The following is a 20951-nucleotide window of genomic DNA, read 5'->3' on the forward strand; positions in this document are numbered from 1 at the left end:
TTGGAACATTTTCAAGTACTCCCAATGGGGCACAAAAGCATGATACTGATAACATCATAGGTGAAGTTTGCAGAGCCAAAAAACAGCCAAAATGTTTTAATCTAATTCCTTATCCTAAAAATCTGAAATTGCATGCACATGATCTATGACCCATTTGTATTGATATATTAAATTTATGACATCATAGGTCACATGGTTTGGCAGCCATATTGGATTGAAGGGAAATATTAAATAATTCTTTCTCTTAAACTGCTTACCCTGTCGATGCTAAATATTACAAATATCATCTAACATCATTGTTCCATATAGTTTGAAAATGATGATGTCGTAGGTCACGTGGTTTGGCAGCCATCTTGAATAGAAAAATGAGCCTTAACCGATCAACACGAAACTTCACAAATGTGATCGCAGACACATACATAGTGTACATTTTTAAAGGTCATATGTCACCTGGTGTGGCAGCCATATCAGCTTGAAAGTCAATATTTTTTTAAATCCCTTCTCTGAAACCGCTCACCCTATCGATGCGAAATTTTACAAATATCATCTAACAGCACTGTTTCATATAGTTCGAAAATGATGATGTCGTAGGTCACGTGGTTTGGCAGCCATCTTGGATAGGAAAACGAACCTTATCCAATCAACACAAAACTTCACAAACGTGATCCCCTACCCATACATATGCAGAGTGATGGCATCTATCCGTTGTGGGACTATGCGGAGGCATATTGGCGACACAGTCGCATTGTTCTAGTTTTCCTCTGGAGTTGGATGGAGATTATCTTTTCATGCCTGTCCGTTTGTTTGTGAAGAGGATGTCTCAAAAAGTTGTGGCTGGATTCGGCCGAAACTTTGTGGACAGATTGGGTGTTTGACAAGGAAGAATTGATTCAATTTTGGTGAAGATTCTAATCCGGATCCGTATCAGAGAATTTTTTAAAAAGTGATTCTTCACCATTAAGTAATTGGGACAAAAAACGATATATAGCATGATAGTTCAAAAAGTTGTGGACTACTTATGACAAAACTAAGGTGGATGAGTTGGTTAAATGACAAGAACAAGCCGATTTGATTTTGGTTCAGGGCCGGATCCAGATCCGGCCTATCAGTGGATACAAAACGTAAAGTGTTCAGCCTGGCGGATGTATACGCTCTACCGAGTCCTGTTCTACTTGAGTTATCTCTGTTGTGATTCGACCAAAGTGAGTCAAAACATTTAAATTCTCAATGGTGTTGCTTTCTCTTTTTTCATCATCACTCTACCTGTTTGATATGCCCCAATTTCAATTTTCACACCTGCATGATCACGTCATACATTATCGTTACGTCACACTTTGGAACGGTTCTCTCTTCCCCAGCAACTGAGAGAGCCATTTAAATAGATATTCTGTTCTGCAGGATTGTGGTTTTAAGTGTTTCCTGATTACTTGAACAAACAAATTTTTGATGATTGAAGAGAACAAAGAGAACTTGTAGTCGTCATGTTGCAAGTTGTGTGTTCTCTGGCCTGCTCTGCTTACGTTCAGGCAGCTGTGCAGCATTGCTGAGCTCAATGGGAGAACCATCATACAGTTCCTGCTTTGCACAATCATCGCTCAACGCATCCTGGGAAGTCTGAAGAAAGTTACTATTGAGATTTTCTGTCTTCACTGCTGGAGGTACACCTGCATACAAACTGACGTCAGTACAGGGAATAAAGAGAACAAGTAGTGAATATATATATTTAAATACAACACGGTCAGACTACTGACACATCCCAGGATCACGAAGATCTCATCTCCCCTTGCTGTATTCGGATAGTGGGGGTCCCATCGCCCCTCGGCTTCCCGGGGACCGCGTCGCCCTTTAGAGTCTCGGGATCGCGGGGATCACTCGTGAAAACTTCTTGCCACATGAAGGCAATGAATGGTCCTCTCCAACTTCATATCTGACACTTTCCACCTTGGCAGCTCATTTCCACCAAGCAGCCGATACTCACTTCAAAATCTTTGCAATTACAAGAATCATCCATTGATGTTTTTCTCCACGACCCCTCCAGCAGGCCTTCCAACCGCGAGGAGACAATGTGCAATCCCTTGCTACATGCCCTAGATGATTTATACATTACACCGCATCTCAAAGCCCTGCCCTTAACCGAGCTCTTACACGTTTCAGTGCTCTATGGTCATGCCGTTTACATGTATAACCTCTATCTTAGATCTTCTCTCCTCCCTCTCAGCCTCATTCCTTTTATATTCAGTTGAAGCTTGACTTTTATCTTCCCTCTTTTGTCTTTCTCTTTCAATATCCCTTTTGAAGGGTCTCTGCTTCCTCCCCAGAGCCTGCTGTTCAGCCACAAAGTGCCACAGTTCCCTGCCCCCAGCCTAAATCGCTTCTAATATCCAACAACCTCTTCATCCTCAATTCAGCGGAGACTACCACGCTCCGATGCCAATCAATACTTCGCATCACAAGCACTCGTAAAAGGGCAAACTTGTCATCTTCAAAATCCAGTGTTGATCACTCGCCCCAACTTCAACAGGCAGTCTCACGAACACTAGAACATTCACCAGATGTAAGAATCAGCTCACAGCTACTGCCCACCCTCACAAAAATCCAATGACTGGCATGGACCAACAACGCCGGAAGTGTCACAAAAAATCTTGGCCACCAGACCATGGAAAGTGGTGTGAGGACCACCATCAATACAGCTGGAACAACGACAGGTGTACTCAAACAGTCATTGCAGTTCTGAAGTAAACCACGCACGTAAAAACCCGTTACTGTAGAGAAGGACACCGATCCAGACGTATTCCAAAACTATTGGGAAAGGAGCAGGGGATGGTGCTGTGCCATGGACAATATGGAAGGGGCTCCTAATCTGAAACACCACCAACAGCATGAACATTCTGTACAAGGAATAACCAGGGATCCTCGGGAAGAAAGGTGTCAGTCATTGCCGATAACACAGGCGGATGAGGAGGGAGAAAAACAGATGAGGCTGCAGGGAGAGATATCGGATCGCAAGGCCTAGGATGTTCATGGATCAGATGGAAAGGATTGGGAGGTGCACTGGGCAGTTATATTTAGCCAAGGTGTGAACTATTGCATCACTCGACCAAGCAATGCAAAAGCAGATGCAAGAAGAAATTTGGTACTTCATTTACACCCTAATATTTTATAACGACTTAACAAATAGAAACAAACAAACTAATGCAACAAGTGTGATTGACAGAACACAAGTTTATGGAGGAGCGAAGCAGGTGCCATCTACACGTGACGAACCGACAAATTTTCCTTTCAATATATTTGTTCATATTGAGGAATGCAAACGTACAAGCTTCGTCGTGACTAATAACAGTTAGCATTTATGGGACAATCCACCAAGGTCATGATCCACACTCAGCTTCTGGTCAAAATCTGAAACAACAAACAGTCTTCCTGCCGTATCTCAGTGTTAACTCCTTTATTGATGTTGCACGTTAGTAACTAATTAATAGTCTAACAGGACGGGCGTTAAGCCATGGACTCGTCCGCAATCAAAAAAACGGGATGTCAGAGAACAATTCTAGTTTCCTAATATCATGACACAGACTTGAAAAGCGAGTCGAGCAATCTCTCAAGAACAAATGACGTACATTCACCAATGTCTTCAACCGCAATTGGCAGAATACCATTGTGCTTCGGACCTTTGTCTTGAAAGGACGAATGTTCGACAAACTCGGACTCCACCTTCACTTTCACAATAAAATCTGAAAAAACCTCAATGCATTAAAATGATGCAAGCATGACAACACCAAGATACAAGCAAAAAAGGTGTTAAAATGGTCTGTCGATTAAGAGTCAGCGAGTTACCTTACGGTGGAGATGTCGGCGAGGTGGACATGAGGTGAGATAGTGTTAACACTGCGGATAATTTTATTTGAATTCCTCCTTAACGATGCTTTCGGCCTAGCAAAGCAACAATTTTCACGAGGTCCCGGTGGACCCTGCACATCATCGGGATAAAAAGTTGTGCAATTGTGGGTCAAATTAATTCATAGCTTAAATGCTTTAATGCAATTTGTTAAACCGAGAATAAAATTCATCCGGTAATTGATAAATTAACGAGATTTGATACATTCGCTCCAAGAGGAGGGGGGAAAAAAGAAAAGGTTGTATTTTAATGTTTTATTTTAAGTTTGGCGAATGTTTTGACCACTTAAAAATATAAAATAGAAATCTTTTTTTGACCACGTTTATTGAGGAACGACAGCACAAAGGAGAATACCCCCTTGGAGGCCAACTTGGATAAATGTTTTGTCCGAGGGAGGTCTTAGTCGTTGGTGAGACTCAAAGGAACTGACCTCCAAGTGGTTGATTCATGCATTAGGGAGGTCGATTTGCCAGATGATCCGTCGAGAGGGAAAATATGACAATGTGACACCTTCACACCTTCAGTGCATATCCACATAATATACACTATTATGATGCAGACATCTTGGAAGGCCACACCTTTAACTCTGAGGGGTACGATATAAGATAAGTGCAAAGGTGATTGGCTCTAGGCTATCTAGAAAGGGCAATTTCTTTCCGACAGGACAAAAATTAATCGAGTTAAAATAAAAACAAAATATATATTAGGTCATGACCTTAGAATGAGGTCAATGTAAAAAAAACAAAAGAAGATGTCAACCCACATACTTTGCATTCCCATTATTGATACAAAATTTCATTCTGAAAGTCCCACCTGGATCCGATATGCAGTTCGAGCATGGCAGAAAAACCAAAACTGTGGTTTAGTACTAGGAGGTATCCAAGAAACTCTGGGGTACTCACACACGCACACACGCCAAAATACCAGGGATGAGATACATCGAGGGATCTTCCAGGGACACAGCCTTTCACCCCTCCTATTTTGCCTGGCCCTGGACCCACTGAGCAACCTCATTAATGAGCAAGGACATGGATACACCCCGACATCAAATAAGAAAACATCCAGAGACAAAGAGGTGACACATCTACTTTACATGGATGATTTAAAACTCTTTGCATCAAACGACAAAAATGGTATAGCAACTCAAATTGGTGAAACTGTACCCTGCCGACACGCAAATGGCATTTTATCTGGAAAAGTGTGCCAAGTGCACGTTCATACAACGTAGATCAATAAAAACGGATAACATAAAAATTGACACAAATACAACAATAAAAGGAGCAAAACAACGAAGCATCATCTAAATACCTCGGAGTAGAAGAGGGCCACCAAAAGTATGTCATAAACATGCGCTAAACAATTATCAAAGAATACCTGCGTGGAACGAGGCTGATCCTGAAAACATACCTTTCCCCAAGGAACAAAATGAAAGCCATAAATCAACTCGCAATACCAGTATTCCAGTACAGGTGCGGAATAATAAACTCGCCACAATCACAAATCAACTAACTAGATATAAAAGCAAGGAAACTTCTCACCATCCACAAATTGTTTTACAAAAATCAATGCATCCCGAGAATGTACCTGCAGAGATGAGAAGGAGGTAGCCGCCTGATGGAGTTCAACAAAGCACAGAGAATGACAACTGGAGGATTGGCTAAATACGTGAAAAGTTCAACAGACTACAGAATGCAATTTGCATGCAAACACCAAGACATTAAACCAGAGAGAGTATCCCTAACCCACCTCACAAAAAATTTCAAAGACAGGTACGAATGGAAGATGTCACAAAAGAAACTGAAACGAGTACAGCCCCAACAATTGCAAAAAAGACAAAATAAAAATAGAAAACAAAATTTCAACAGATATACACCGACAACTGGGAAAATGCTAAAAGAGAAGGAAGGTATAAAAAAAACAAGACCGAAAGTCCAACAGCGGCATAGCCTGGCTTGTAAAATAATAAGTAAAGTCGCTAATGCTGTTTATAACATTAAACAAAGAAATTTGGAGGAATCCCGACATCCGTGAGGTACGTTTTACTTGCAGAACTGAGCGAAGATCTACTGTAATCTATATACCCCACAAGGGTTGGAGGTGTGCTCAATTACCAAGCAGCTAGCCAGCGCTTACCAAGCCAGCCGTTCCTTAACGGTTTTGAATGGGGTGCTTGCTCGAATGCTTAAACCACTTGGCGATCTCTCCACAAGAATCTTGGTAAATGAACACACACCCAATGTTCTTGAGACCCGACCATAGATCGATTGTAATCTATATACCCCAAAGATAAATGACCCTTCCTGCCACTCCCGTAGTGAACGGGTGTACTTGTAAATTAAAATGTCGGTCGGTGGAGTCAGCTGTCGTAATGACATCATAGACGTAATGACGTAACGGACAGAAAACTGCAGCTAATTTAATATACAACAACACAACATGCATTTTAAAGGCCATTTTCCCTGTTAGAGCGGGGGAATTAATATGTAGAAGATGATATGTTTTAACTTCCAGTACGTTTGCAGTCACTATGAAGGGATTAGTGTTATGATTAGATTTACTATAATATTAACGTTACGTTATCAGTATTTCGAAAATGATATTACCATCAAAAAACTGAGGCGAATTCCTTACTTCCGTGGTTATTAATATTAGTGCCGAACAACGTTCATCACTGATCATGAACCATACACCACTTCAATCCATTAACCTTCCATTCACGACATTGGGATTAAAGTATTATGGTTATATTTACTATATTATTATGATGATTATTATAATGAAAACGATAATACTGAAACGATACACTACTGTATTAAGAAACCTGGGCTTAATTTGTCCGAAGCAGTCCGAAGATGAGGCATAACGCCTAAGGCCTATACGTACCATATTGTTGGAAGAGCCGTAACATCTATGCTTTCGATATTTGATGATCATTTTAACAATCGGTTTGTTTGTGTTTCACACTGAATGAAAAATGTAAAGGAAGAGCATGGCGATTGTGATATACGAGGTGTGTTCAAAAAGTATGCGACCTTAATTTGTCGTGCGTAAACAAATGAAGCTAGGGAGGCGTTGATTGGTGCACGTATGTAGGCGATCCTAATGCGCATGCGTGAATTTTTTCCCACCTGCAGAAGCTGTCATTCGACGGCAGACCGCCGATGAGTGAGGAAGTGTAAGTGAGCGCCATCGGATTTTCGTTTTTGACAAAATGACGGAAAAACTTGAACAACGCTACTGCATCAAATTTTGTGTAAAGCTTGGCGATTCCCAAGTGGAAACGATCCGCAAGATTCAACAGGCCTTCGGGGACGAGGCAATGAGCACCACACAGATAAAGGAGTGGTACAACCGCTTCAAAGGTGGCCGCACATCAGTGGAGAGTGAAGCACGTTCGGGTAGGCCCTCAACATCCCGAAATGAGGTCGTCATTGACCAATTGAGGACCCTGGTGATGCAGGATCGTCGAATCACGATCAGAGAACTTGCAGACGAGGTGGGCGTCAGCATTGGATCCGTTCATTCCATTACGAAGGAGGATTTGGGCTTCAGGAGAATCTCAGCGAAGTTCGTACCAAAGCTGCTAACGATTGAGCAGAAGCAACTCCGTTTGGAGATCGCACAGGACATGCTGGAGACTGTGAACAGCGATCCCAGCTTCCTCAACACAGTGATCACTGGCGATGAGTCCTGGGTTTATGGGTACGACCCAGAAACCAAGTTGCAGTCATCACAATGGAAGCATCCAACATCCCCGAGGCCAAAAAAAGCAAGACAGGTCCGCAGCAATGTCAAAGTCATGCTGACCGTCTTCTTCGACTCCAGTGGCGTGGTTCATCACGAGTACGCACCACACGGCACAACCATCACCAAGGAGTATTACCAAGAGGTTCTGCGTCGCCTTCGTGACGCTGTGCGACGCAAACGGCCGGACCTGTGGGCAGCGGGCAATTGGCAGCTCCATCACGATAGCGCACCCGCCCATTCTTCACATTTGATACAGAGTTTCTTGGCCAAACACAACACAACTGTGCTTCGTCAGGCTCTCTACTCTCCCGACATGGCTCCGTGTGACTTCTGGCTTTTCTCCAAGCTGAAAATGCCCCTGAAAGGGACCAGATTTCAGTCCAGAGAAGACATCATGCGGAATGCGACGGACCAGCTGCACGCCATCCCAAAAGAGGCGTTCCAGCGCTGCTTCCGACAGTGGCAGAACCGTTGGGAGAAGTGTGTGGCAGCCCAAGGGGACTACTTTGAAGTAGATTAGTGTAAGTTTGTTGTATCTGGATACGAGTATTTTTTATGAACAAAGGTCGGATACTTTTTGAACACACCTCGTATGACAGGTTCGACGATATCTTCGGCATGAACGGCATATAAATCAAAATGGTGGTGTGTGGAGAGTCAGCCGCAGTACCACCGTAATCACATCAGGCGTATTCACATCACCCTGTCATGTGACCAGATCCTCAGCTCTGATTGGTATACGTTTGAGGGGACATACATACATACGGACGGACAAACAATGTTCTAGACAGTTTTGCCCGATGGGCTACGCCGTAAAAAGTTGGACAAAGAAGGGAGTAGACAAAGAAGGCTCTTTGGAATGGCTAAGAAGAGGTCAGCTCAACTGGCATGGAGAACAAATCATTATAAATGCCCAAGACCAAGGACACTCCATCAATGGCTTTAAGAAAATGACGGGACTGATTAAATCAGACAAGTGTCGGTTCTGCAAGGTAGAAACAGAAAGTATGAGCCTCATCCGATCAGGATGTAAAAAAAACCTCATGTCAGAACAGCTGTACAGTGTACACCCAAAGGCACAACAAAGTATGTTGAGTAATCCACTGGCACATCTGCAAAAATCTCAATATCCCAGTTCCAGAAAAATTGAAACATGAACCAAAAGCAATCACTGAAAACAAGGAAGTCATGTTCACATACGACCTAATGATCCCACAGAGCATGAACATAGAAAACAAAGTATTGTGACCGGATATAGTACTCAGGAACAAAAAAGAAAAGAAGGCATTGCTAATTCAGGTGTCAGTACCCAGCAATTTTGGCCTAAACAACACAGAAAAAAAAAAAGACCAAACACCAAGCACTCAAAAATGAAGTGAAAGGATCCTGGAAGCTGAGGAGTGACAAAGTTGTGCCATGATTAATTATTGGAGCAACAGGAATGGTAAAAAAAGAACCTTACAGATATCTTTAAAAAACATCCCCAAGAATATTACTACAAACAAACTGCAGTTGTTGCTGCAAACAAACTGCAGCTGTCCGAGGCTCGGTGACGATCCTCAAAAGAGCTCTCGGAACAAAACTTTGAGAATAAGAAAAATTCACGACTTGGTCCATGAATCATGATCCATTACTGAAATCGAGGTGGTGGATACTTTGAGACCTGGGAGGACTCCGTTCCTCCTTCTGAAACCCACATATGGAGAGAACAACCAATGACCAATGGTGCGCGTGCACACACACACACACACACACACACACACACACACACACACACACACACACACACACACACACACACACACACACACACACACACACACACACACACACACACACACACACACACACCTCCCGCTGAAGCAGGCAGATGAGAGCCAGCATGGACCCAGGGCAAACAACGCCGTGCCCCGACCCCCCACTTCCTCTCTCCTCTTTTTAAACATTTTTGAGACCTACCTAAAAAGAAGATCCTGAATTAGGACTGCAACAGGCTCATAAACAAAGCAAAATGACAGCAACAGTCATTCTTAGCTCACAGCATGAACGTAAAAAACGTAAAAGCATCAACAAATATAAATAAAATCCATAAAATAACAAGATATTATTTATTATTCTGATTATTATTTTAGCCTGGTGTTGCCTGGTGTTGGCTTAGCGGTTAGGGTGCCGGCTTGGGATCCTAGGATCCTGGGTTTGAATCCCGATCGATCGCTGAATTAATGCCAGGAGGGTTGACTCAGCTTATCATCCCTCCGAGGTCGGCAAATTGAGTACCAGTTCACTGGTAATTCCCTGTGTGTCACAAAAAGGCGACTAACAGGGTTGGCGGCAGGAAGGGCATCCGGCTGTAAAACATTGCTTCAAAAAGGGGACCACGGTGCCTGAAAAAGGCCAACCGCTGCTCTGCGGGGAAAAATGGCCTCTAAAGGCGGTTCTATTCCGATTATTATTCTAATCATTTTCATTCATTCAATTGCACATGTACAAAGAAAACAATAAATACTTTTTATGATTAAATGAAGCTCGAGCCCAAAGGTGCTTTGCAGGGTTTACGGTTAACAAACAGTTCAATAACGGAATCAAAACCCAATTCCCTTGCTCGAGGCGCTTCCACTGGTGGTGTTTCCCAAACTCGTCGGTCGCATGAGGTGGTGGATGGACTGCATCATTACCAGGATTACTCGGATTTGCTCGAGGGACAGAACCATTCACCTCAATGTTTGAAGCATCACCTTGGTCGGAGATGGTCCCATCGTCGGCGGTCGAGCACATGGTCGATGGATTGGGTCGGTCGGTCACCAGGAAAAATTCTTCCTCTCCGAAAACGTTGCGGTTAAAAGGATAAATGCCAGCCACCTTGAAACCGGCTGTGATGTTCATCTGCGTCATGGCCATTGGAAATGCATGACGGACAATGCCAGGGATATCATAAATCGTCATTGTCTTGCCCTTATTTTGCATTAGCCAACTGCCGCAACAATCATTGAAGAATTTCTTGAATGGAAAATACACCGTGCGATCCAGCGGTTGAAGTTTGCGTGAGCAATGGGGTGGGAAGGAAAGCATTAAAACTCCGTTATTCCTTGCGAAATCCAACACTTGGACACTCGCGTTCGAGTCGTGATTGTCCAACAAGAGGAGAACCGGTTGCTCCGGGGTGCAGTGGGCATGATGAACAAAATGCTTCATGAACTTCAGAAAGTTTGTCCCAGTCATGCATCCTGAGGGGTGTGCTGCACCAATGCATCCGATGGGTCCATCTCGAACGAAGCGGTCATTGAAGTTCACCTGAGGGAATACAAACATCGGTGGGATGAAATTGCCCAGTGCGTTTATTCCACAGCATACAGTCACAACCACACCGTGTTCCGCAGATGTCGTCGCGCCGACTTGCTTTACACCCTTTCCTGCGATGATTTGGGATGGCTTCGGGACAGGTGTACAGCATATTTCATCAATGTTCCATACATCTTGAGGAGCAAAGTTGTGTCGATTCATAAATATTTCCAGGTTGGTGAAGAAAGTTTGAACGTTATGCCTGCTGAAACCGACTGCTCCGCTCAGCGACGTCGCATCGGGTGTTCCGAGTGAAATATTGGCATTCCTCTTCAGAAAACCTGTGAACCAGTCAACACCTGCCATTTTGTCTTCAGTCCAGGACTTTGGAACCCGTTTACCGTTCTTCATGGCAAAGTCATAAGCCAGTTTCCTGATCTCCTTGGGGCAAAGGCCATAATACAGGTTTGCCACCTTTAAGAGATATTCAGTCACCAACTTTTCCTCGGCATCCGTGAACACTTGCTGGTTTTTTCGGTAACCAACATGGATTTCAGAAGTATTCCCAGCTTCACTTCCTGCCGTCGAATGGTTTAACTTCAGGCAATAGCGACGCAAAGTGACATGGGCTATGTCATACTCCTTGGCAACGGTCCTGCATTTTCTTTTGTTGTTTACAACCTCCTTCGCTGCACGAATCATGACATCAGCTGGAGTGCCTGCCCTTGTTGTCTTCCGCTTATAATTCCTCATTTCTAAAAGAAAATAATGACGTTAGATGCATAAATTGCGAATGCATGATGATTATACATACGAGGCATACCACATAATTCTGCGTAAAGTATTAGTGGGGTTAGTCGGAACGTGGGCGGGGTTTGTTGGGACGTGGGCGGGGTTTGTTGGGACGTGGGCGGGCTCGTCTGGACATGGGTGGGGCTCGTCTGGACATGGGCGGGGCTCGTCGGAAGATGGGTGGGGCTTGTCTGGAGGTGGGTGGGGCTCGTCTGGAGGTGGGCCGTGTTCGTCGGGACGTGGGCGGAACGCGTCGGGATGTGGGCGGGGTTTTTTGGAAGATGGGCGGGGCTCGTTGGGCCATGGGCGGGTTAGTCTGGACGTGGGCGGGGCTCGTCGGGACATATTCCAACCAAGACCCAATGTTCCAACAAATTTGACATTCCAACAAATCCCATTTACAGTTTCAACTTTGATCGTGCAAAATTTTACCCGAGATCAACTGATCAGTCAGCAGTCAATCACTGATTCCAAGACAAACATCGAACAATATGAATTCAATTCAGCAATCAAAATTTGCTTGGAATGTTAAAACAGCCGATCAAAATTGTCATGACCCCAAAACATTACTACAAAGTAGCAAAACCAAACAGACCTGGCCTTCTCTGTCCACCTGCCTTCCATTAACCGAACCAAAATGGGTACAAGGCCCAACCAAGCATGGCTCTAATTTTTCCACTGGACCTATGACGTCATCAAACAAATAAATCTGATTGGATAATGGCAGTTTCCGCTTTTCCCGTGTTCCAACTAGCCCCGGTCTCCCCCCTATGTAACACATGTAGTGTATCATGTGGCGACGAGGAAGTGAGGACGAGGATTTGCACTTTACTGTTAAAATAGGATTTGAAAATAAGTGGTAATCAAATCACAATACAACGCTCGCTGAAAGTGAAACGTTTGCCTTCGATTCACGTGGAAATATTGGAATTAACGGTTTGCAAAAAGCCGATTCGCCACAAGCTCGGCAAAGCGCGATTGGACATCCATGTTCCCTTCAAACCTTTATTCTCGTCCGCACGTAATAAATAGATTCCGATATACCATTACAGAGTCGGTTCTGCCGAAGCTGCTGTGTCGGGACACTGCAAAGTGCAAACGTCCGGCTCTGCTTTCTTTTCTTTCCGCCCATTGGTTGGACAGCTGCCCTGACTCCACCCACACCTACGTCATTGGCTGCCTCCACCCACCTGCATTTTGATTTTCATGCAGTTCAAGCAAGCCTGTCCTATTCATAATCGCCATGTCCTACCTTTACGTTGCTAAAACATAAATTTCCGTGAGCATGCGAAGCAGCGTTTCGTCGTCTATACACCGCCCAAAAAGGGAAAGTTTCCGCAGAACATTCTGTAGGCTGTTGCTGGTTTGTTTTGTAAACAAACTACAGGAAGAGTATAACCTGATTGCCACAGAAAATTGTCGCATCTCTTGAGTTATTTGCTCCCGAATTGTGAGAAACGGTGAAGGTCGTGGGTAACACGAACAGGGGCACTGCATCAGCGGAACAATCATGCTTCCAGAAAAATGATTCAACCAGCAGCCACAGGCTGCATACGAAGCCGAACAAACAAATGCAATCTGATTTTTCTGAGAGAAATCGCAATAGAATTGACGAAAGCAAAGATTTCAGGAGAGAAACGTGAATGTACCGCGTCAGAAATCACGGCATGCCAAGATGGCCGCCGGAGCACTACAAATCGGCTTCCCTCGCCGAATGGCGAATAGATACAGGGCGCATGCGCATCCAGGTTTATTACAAGACCTCAGTGCTTCCAGTCAAGCATCAATACTTTCCTGAAAAACGTTTTGTATAATAATATATTTCGTTCTTTGTAACAGTCTTATCCTTTTCTCCGATGTGACTCAAAAATCATCTTCTCGGATGGGATGAAAAACAACAACAGCATCCCACGTGATCGTCCGTGCCCGACTGCCCGTGAGGTTGTATGGTTTCGTGTTGTTTGCGCGGCGAAGTTAAACGGTCTCTTCCAGATTTTGTGCGTGATCATGAGGAGTCACAGGGAACGGCGCCAACCTCGCACCGCACTTACCGCGTCACACTGTGCTGCACAGTACGATAGTCTCCTCAGGTGCGGCTCGAAACATTGTGCATTGAGGCATTTGAAGGGTACATGGATATTGGCAACACCTGTAACTGTAAGGAGCATGCGTGTGTTACTGTGTATGGATAATAGCTGGCTACCTGTGTAATGATTGTGATGCTACCTGTTTGGCAGTGATCAGATTGGATATAAAATTGAGAGATAGTTTGTCTGCTTTGTCAAATATACCTGAAATAAACTTTAAAATGAAAATGGAAAGAACTTTTGCAAAATTTTGCGTAAATCACAACATTTGTAGATATTTCTAGGTTTCCATGGTGACGTAGATGAAGATCACGTGATAAGAGTGGTGAATCTGTCGTCTTGAAATCCTGAATAAGATCGTTTGGAGAAGATACGAGGTTTGTACTCGTGTATCGTAGTATACCGTACGACTACAATCTACCTTAAAGTACCATCTATATATAGTCTATACTACACTCGACCTTTCAGCACCATCTATATATCGTCTATACTACACTCTACCTTACAGCACCATCTATATATCGTCTATACTACACTCTACCTTACAGCACCATCTATATATCGTCGATACTACACTCTACCTTACAGCACCATCTATATATATAGTCTATACAGTATACTACACCCTACCTTACAGCACCATCTATATATCGTCTATACTACAATCCACCTTTCAGCACCATCTATATATCGTCTATACTACAATCTACCTTTCAGCACCATCTATATATCGTCTATACTACAATCTACCTTTCAGCACCATCTATATATCGTCTATACTACAATCTACCTTACAGCACCATCTATATATCGTCTATACTACACTCTACCTTACAGCACCATCTATAGAGAGTCTATACTACAATCTACCTTACAGCACCATCTATATATAGTCTATACTACAATCTACCTTACAGCACCATTTATATATCGTCTATACTACAATCTACCTTACAGCACCATTTATATATCGTCTATACTACACTCTACCTTTGAGCACCATCTATATATCGTCTATACTACAATCTACCTTTCAGCACCATCTATATATCGTCTATACTACACTCTACCTTACAGCACCATCTATATATAGTCTATACAACACTCTACCTTACAGCAGTGTCTAGATATAGTCTATACTACACTCTACCTTTCAGCACCATCTATATATCGTCTATACTACACTCGACCTTTCAGCACCATCTATATATCGTCTATACTACACTCTGCCTTGCAGCACCATCGAAATATAGTCTATACTACACTCTACCTTTCAGTACCATCTATATATCGTCTATACTACAATCTACCTTTCAGCACCATCTATATATCGTCTATACTACAATCTACCTTTCAGCACCATCTATATATCGTCTATACTACACTCTACCTTACAGCACCATCTATATATAGTCTATACAACACTCTACCTTACAGCAGCGTCTAGATATAGTCTATACTACAATCTACCTTACAGCACCATCTATATATCGTCTATACTACACTCTACCTTTCAGCACCATCTATATATCGTCTATACTACACTCGACCTTACAGCACCATCTATATATAGTCTATACTACACTCTACCTTGCAGCACCATCTATATAGAGTCTATACTACAATCTACCTTGCAGCACCATCTATATATCGTCTATACTACACTCTACCTTACAGCACCATTTATATATCGTCTATACTACACTCAACTTTCAGCACCATCTATATATAGTCTATACTACACTCTACCTTTCAGCACCATCTATATATCGTCTATACGACAATCTACCTTACAGCACCATCTATATATCGTCTATACTACACCCTACCTTTCAGCACCATTTATATATAGTCTATACTACAAGCTACCTTACAGCACCATTTATATATCGTCTATACTACACTCTACCTTGCAGCACCATTTATATATCGTATATACTACACTCTACCTTTCAGCACCATCTATATATCGTATATACTACACTCTACCTTTCAGCACCATCGATATATCGTCTATACTACACTCTACCTTGCAGCACCATCTATATATCGTCTATACTACACTCCCGGTGTGTACCCTGGTTAGAATAGGTACACCGTATCCCTGCATGTCGTAAGAGGCGACAAAGAGGGTTGGCGGCAGGAAGGGCATCCGGCCATAAATACATTGCCTCAAAAAGAGAACCATGACAATTACAACTACATATGGGCAGGGTACAGCCCGAAGTGGAGATCGGTTTCTGAGGTTTTGGACATGGAATGTAGGGACAATGACAGGGAGATCAGGAGAAGTGGTGGAAGTATTGGTCAGAAGATGAGTGGACATATGTTGTGTGCAGGAGACGAGATGGAAGGGAAGTGGTGTGAGAATGGTGAAGGGTAGGCAGGGACAGAAATACAAGTTTGTGTGGCAAGGGTGCCCGGAGGGCGTGAATGGTCTTGGTGTCCTGTTTTCTGAGGAGTTTGTAGACAGTGTGGTGAGTGTGACTAGAGTGAGTGATAGGTTGATGATCGTGAAAATGATGATTGGAAAGCTCTTGGTGAACGTCATCTCGGGATATGCTCCGCAGGTTGGTCGGAGCGATGAAGAGAAGGACAAGTTCTGGTGTGCGATAGAGAAGCTGATGGAAAACGTGAAAGATGAGTAAGTTGTTGTGGTAGGAGGAGACCTAAATGGACATGTGGGAAGGAGTATGGACGGTTTTGAGGGAGTTCATGGGGGTTACGGATATGGTGTGAGAAATGGAGAAGGTGAAAGGATTTTGGAGTTTGCTGATGGAGCTGATTTGTTGATTTGTAACACTCAGTTCCAGAAAGGGGATAATAAGCTTGTTACATACACGTCAGGTGGGTCGACGACAACCGTTGACTACCTGATGGTGCGTAGGCGAGATAGGGAGCACCTCCGTGACACAAAGGTGATCCCGGGGGAGGAGGCTGTTTCACAGCACCACTTGGTTGTCTGCGACATAAGGGTGAAAGGTGCGAGGAGAGCTCGGCGGGTGAAGTACCAACCGAGAATGAAGGTGTGGAGGTTGAAAGAGGTGACAGTAAGGGAGGCATTAAAAGAGAGGCTGAGTAGGGCAGAGGATGATGTGGTTGAGCTTGAACGTGGTTGGATGTCAATGAAAGATAGTCTGTTGGGAGCCGTTGGTGAGGTATGTGGATGGACAAAAGGACCACCACGGCACTCGGAAACATGGTGGTCGGATGATGAAGTTGGAAAGAGGATTGAAGAGAAGAGGAAGAAGTTCAAGGAGTGGCAGAAGGCGAAGGGTACGGGAGCAGAAAAAGCAGAGCATGAAAGTTATAAGGCAGCCAAGAAGGCTGCAAAGAAAGAGGAAGCAAAGGCGCAGGAGGCATGTAGGAAAATGTTCGGAGAACGCTTGGATTCGGAAAAGGGTCAGAGAGCGGTATTCAGGATTGCAAAGCAGATAGCGAAAGAGAGGTGTGATGGGGGTGAGTTGCTTGAAGGATGAAGTGGGCCAAATCGTTGTGGACCCAGATGGAATTAAAGGAAGATGGAAAAGATATATGGAAATGCTGTTGAATACAGAGAATGAATGGGATGGCAACATAGAGAGTAACCCAGTTTTAGGACCGGCAGAGAAGATAACTGAGGAGGAAGTTGAGGAAGCGTTAAAAGCAATGAAGAGTAGAAAAGCGGGAGGGCCGACGGGAGTTGTGGGAGATATGTTGAAGGCAGCAGGAAGTTGGGGTGTGAAGAGAATGACAGATCTGTAATCTGGTGGTGAAAGAAGGCCACATTCCAGTGGATTGGGAACTGAGTACCCTCGTCCCTCTATACAAGGGGAAAGGTGACCCTCTGGAGTGTGGCTCGTATCGAGCGATAAAGTTATTGGAGCATGGAATGAAGGTATTGGAAAGGGTGTTGGAGAGGAGGATAAGGAAGAAGGTGAAGATCGACGAAATGTAGTTTGGATTTATGCCAGGAAGAGGAACGACAGACGCGCTCTTTATTGTGAGGCAGTTGCAGGAGAAGTACATGGAGAAGAGGAAGAAGTTGTTTTTTGGGTTTGTTGATCTGGAGAAAGCATTCGATCGGGTTACACGTGAAGTATTGACATGGGCATTGAGGAAGTTAGAAGTGGAGGAATGGTTTATCAGAGTAGTGATGGCAATGTACAAAAGAGCGCGCACATCTGGAAGGACGAAGGACGGGAACAGTGTTGAGTTTGAGGTGAAGGTGGGAGTGCATCAGGGGTCGGTACTAAGTCCACTACTATTTGTAGCTGTGATGGAGGTGCTGGCTCAGATGGTAAGGAGGCTTTACCATGGGAGTTGTTGTATGCAGATGATCTGGTGTTGATTGCGGAAAGTATGGATGGACTGAAGGAAAAGATGAACACGTGGAAGGAATGTATGGAGACAAAAGGTCTGAAGGTGAATATAGGAAAGACGAAGGTGATGGCAAGTGGTAAAGCATGTGGTGAGGTTGAAAGAACTGGGAAGTGGCCATGTGCTGTGTGCAGGAAGGGTGTCGGAGTGAACTCCATTCAATATACAATGTGCGCTGAGTGGGTTCATCAAAAATGTAGTGGTCTGAGAGGGTCATTAACCAGTGTGGCAGCTACATTCAAATGTGAGGTAGGCACAGAGGGAGTTGCAGATGGAGGAAATGTTGAGTTGGATCTTGGAGACGGCGTGAAGCTGGAAGGTGTGAAAACATTTTGCTACCTCGGAGACATGCTGAATGGAGAAGGTGGATCAGACACGGCAACGGTTGTTAGAGTGAGATGTGCATGGAAGAAGTTTCCGGAACTGAGTGGTGTGCTGATGAGGAGGGGAGTGTCGTTGAAGCTGAAGGGAAAGGTGTATGCTGCATGTGTGAGAAGTGTTATGATTTATGGGAGCGAGACATGGGTCATGAATATAGAGCAGCAACGAAGGCTGGGAAGGGTGGAAATGCGAATGGTTCGGTGGATGTGCGGAGTGTCGTTGAGAGAGAGGAAGACAAATGATGAATTGCGAAAGATGATGAGAATAGAGCCTGTGATTGATGCTGTGAAGAGGAACAGGTTGAGATGGTTTGGTCATGTGTTGAGGAAGGATGAAAGTGACTGGTTGAGAAGCGTGATGGAAATGAATGTAGAAGGAAGTAGAGGACGGGGAAGACCGAGAAAGACTTGGCTAAAGATGGTGGAAGAAGAAATGCGGGCAAGGGGGTTAACAAGGGGAGATGCAGAAAATAGGGCAAAATGGAGAAGATTGTCATGGGGACCGCAAGGCTAACCCCCGTTCGAGCAGGGAAAATGGCCTTAAAATGCATGTTGTGTGTGTTGTTGTATACTACACTCTACCTTGCAGCACCATCTATATATAGTCTATAATACACTCCACCTTTCAGTACCATCTATATATTGTCGATAATACACTCTACCTTACAGCACTGTACTTTAATCCACTGTACCTTACAGTACCGTATTTTACTACACTGTACCATACTTTAACCCACTGTACCCTACAGTACCGTAGTTTACTACACTGTACCATACTTTAATCCACTGTACCTTACTTTACTACACTGTACCGTACTTGAATCCACAGTACCGTACTTTACTACACTGTACCATACTTCAATCCACTGTACCCTACAGTGCCGCACTGTGCTACACTGTACTGTACTTTAATCAACCGTACCGTACTTTACTACACTGTACCATACTTTACTACACTGTACCATGCGGTAATCTCCCCTTCGTTGCAGTCCCCCGATGCGCCATGAACCGAGATGTCTCCGGTGAAGATCACAGATCGAACCCCCCGGGATCCACGAGCGGTTCCGATGGAGGAAACTCGGTCGTTCCGGGAGAATCTCCCTCAGATCCCGGGGCCAGGGTCGGTCCACCCGAGGATGAAGACCCGGGACCCGGTACGTGTCGTTCTCTCCGCACCGTCACCTTCTGCTGGTTCCTGAAAGTTTAGTTTTAATGGATTGTTTTTGTTTCAGGTGTTATTGTGAAGGTGAAGGTGAAGTCCGAGTTCGTCGATGATTCGTTTCCTCAACATGAAGGTTTGAACCACAAACACATTTTACTTAAAATAAAAATGTTAAATTGTAATGGAGATTGTTTTCTGGAGACATTCTCTTTCCCTTCCTCACGAACGTGGGATCTTTAACATTCCCAATCGAATACAAGTAGATGAGACAGCCTGCTTCATGTTCCAATCATTGATGGAAAGCTCTGGATGTGAATCACCAGGACAGCAGTTTGTAGTCGGATCGAGAATCAAATCCACAAGAGACATCTCGTACTCGCGTTCACTCCTTGTGATCTGTCATGTCATCCCGAACATTCTCGAACACGGTGTATTTTGGGATGATTTATTAAATAATATACTGTGGCGGACACAAAAGCCCACTGGCGTGGTGACATCATTCCACGCACCAAGTGGGCGGTGGCCACGCCCGAGGGGTAGGCGTGGCCTCATGATATACACCGGGCGACCAGCCCGGAGGAGTTGAGTGTTACAGTGTAGTCTTACAATAAAGACGTTTGGATGTTACCGCTTGTCCGCTTCCTCCTTGCTCACAAGCAGCGCGCGTAACGCCGCACTTTACTGGTGACCCTCGACGTTGGATCTGCCAGAGCGATCCTTCCACACGCGACGCCATCGCCATGGCCGCCTTCGTCAAACTTCCGGAATTTTGGGAGGCCCAGGCCGAAGTCTGGTTCGTTCAAGCCGAAGCCCAATTTCAGCTTCGGCGCCTCACCAACGACGACCTGCGCTACTGCCATGTCGTCGCCTCCCTCGGGCCCGGCACGGCCGCTCGAGTGGTGTCCGTCCTTCGCCACCCACCGGACGGCCACAAGTACGAGGCACTCAAGCGGCTACTCCTAGCCACGTTCGGCCTCACGGACGACGCACGGGCCGATCGCCTCCTGGATCTCCCCGAGCTCGGTGAGACGCGCCCGTCGGTCCGAATGGACCATATGCTGTCACTGTTGGGCGACGAAGCCCCCGGTTCGCTATTCCGGGCGCTTTTCCGTCGCCAACTTCCAGCGCAGGTTCGCCTCGCGTTGGCCGGGACCGGGCTAACGGAACCCCGAGCATTGGCGGCCGAGGCGGACAAGTACTTCGCCGCTTCGGACACGCGGGCGAGCGTTGGCGTGGCCGTCACGGCCTTC

General features: G+C 44.7%; 1 protein-coding gene across 3 annotated transcripts; it reads right to left on the reverse strand.

Moving 5' to 3' along the window:
- Nucleotides 1-506: 506 nt before the first annotated feature.
- Nucleotides 507-12393, reverse strand: LOC137427474 (uncharacterized). 3 transcript variants are annotated; one of them, XM_068117004.2, is made up of 4 exons: nt 12309-12393; nt 10378-11676; nt 3618-3731; nt 507-1664 (listed from the first exon to the last, which is right to left on the reverse strand). In XM_068117004.2, the coding sequence occupies exons 2-4, from the start codon at nt 11672-11674 to the stop codon at nt 1480-1482; spliced, it is 1596 nt and encodes a 531-aa protein (XP_067973105.2). In that variant the 5' UTR covers nt 11675-11676; nt 12309-12393; the 3' UTR covers nt 507-1479. The 3 variants fall into 3 exon arrangements, 2 of the variants coding, with proteins under 2 accessions (XP_067973105.2, XP_067973106.2); XR_010984501.2 differs by having other exon boundaries at nt 1533-1675; nt 10358-11676; XM_068117005.2 differs by having other exon boundaries at nt 1533-1675.
- Nucleotides 12394-20951: the final 8558 nt, after the last annotated feature.

The sequence above is a fragment of the Myxine glutinosa genome, unplaced genomic scaffold, assembly GCF_964187855.1.
Source record: "Myxine glutinosa unplaced genomic scaffold, kmMyxGlut1.1 SCAFFOLD_718, whole genome shotgun sequence".
In the NCBI taxonomy this organism is placed as follows: domain Eukaryota; kingdom Metazoa; phylum Chordata; class Myxini; order Myxiniformes; family Myxinidae; genus Myxine; species Myxine glutinosa.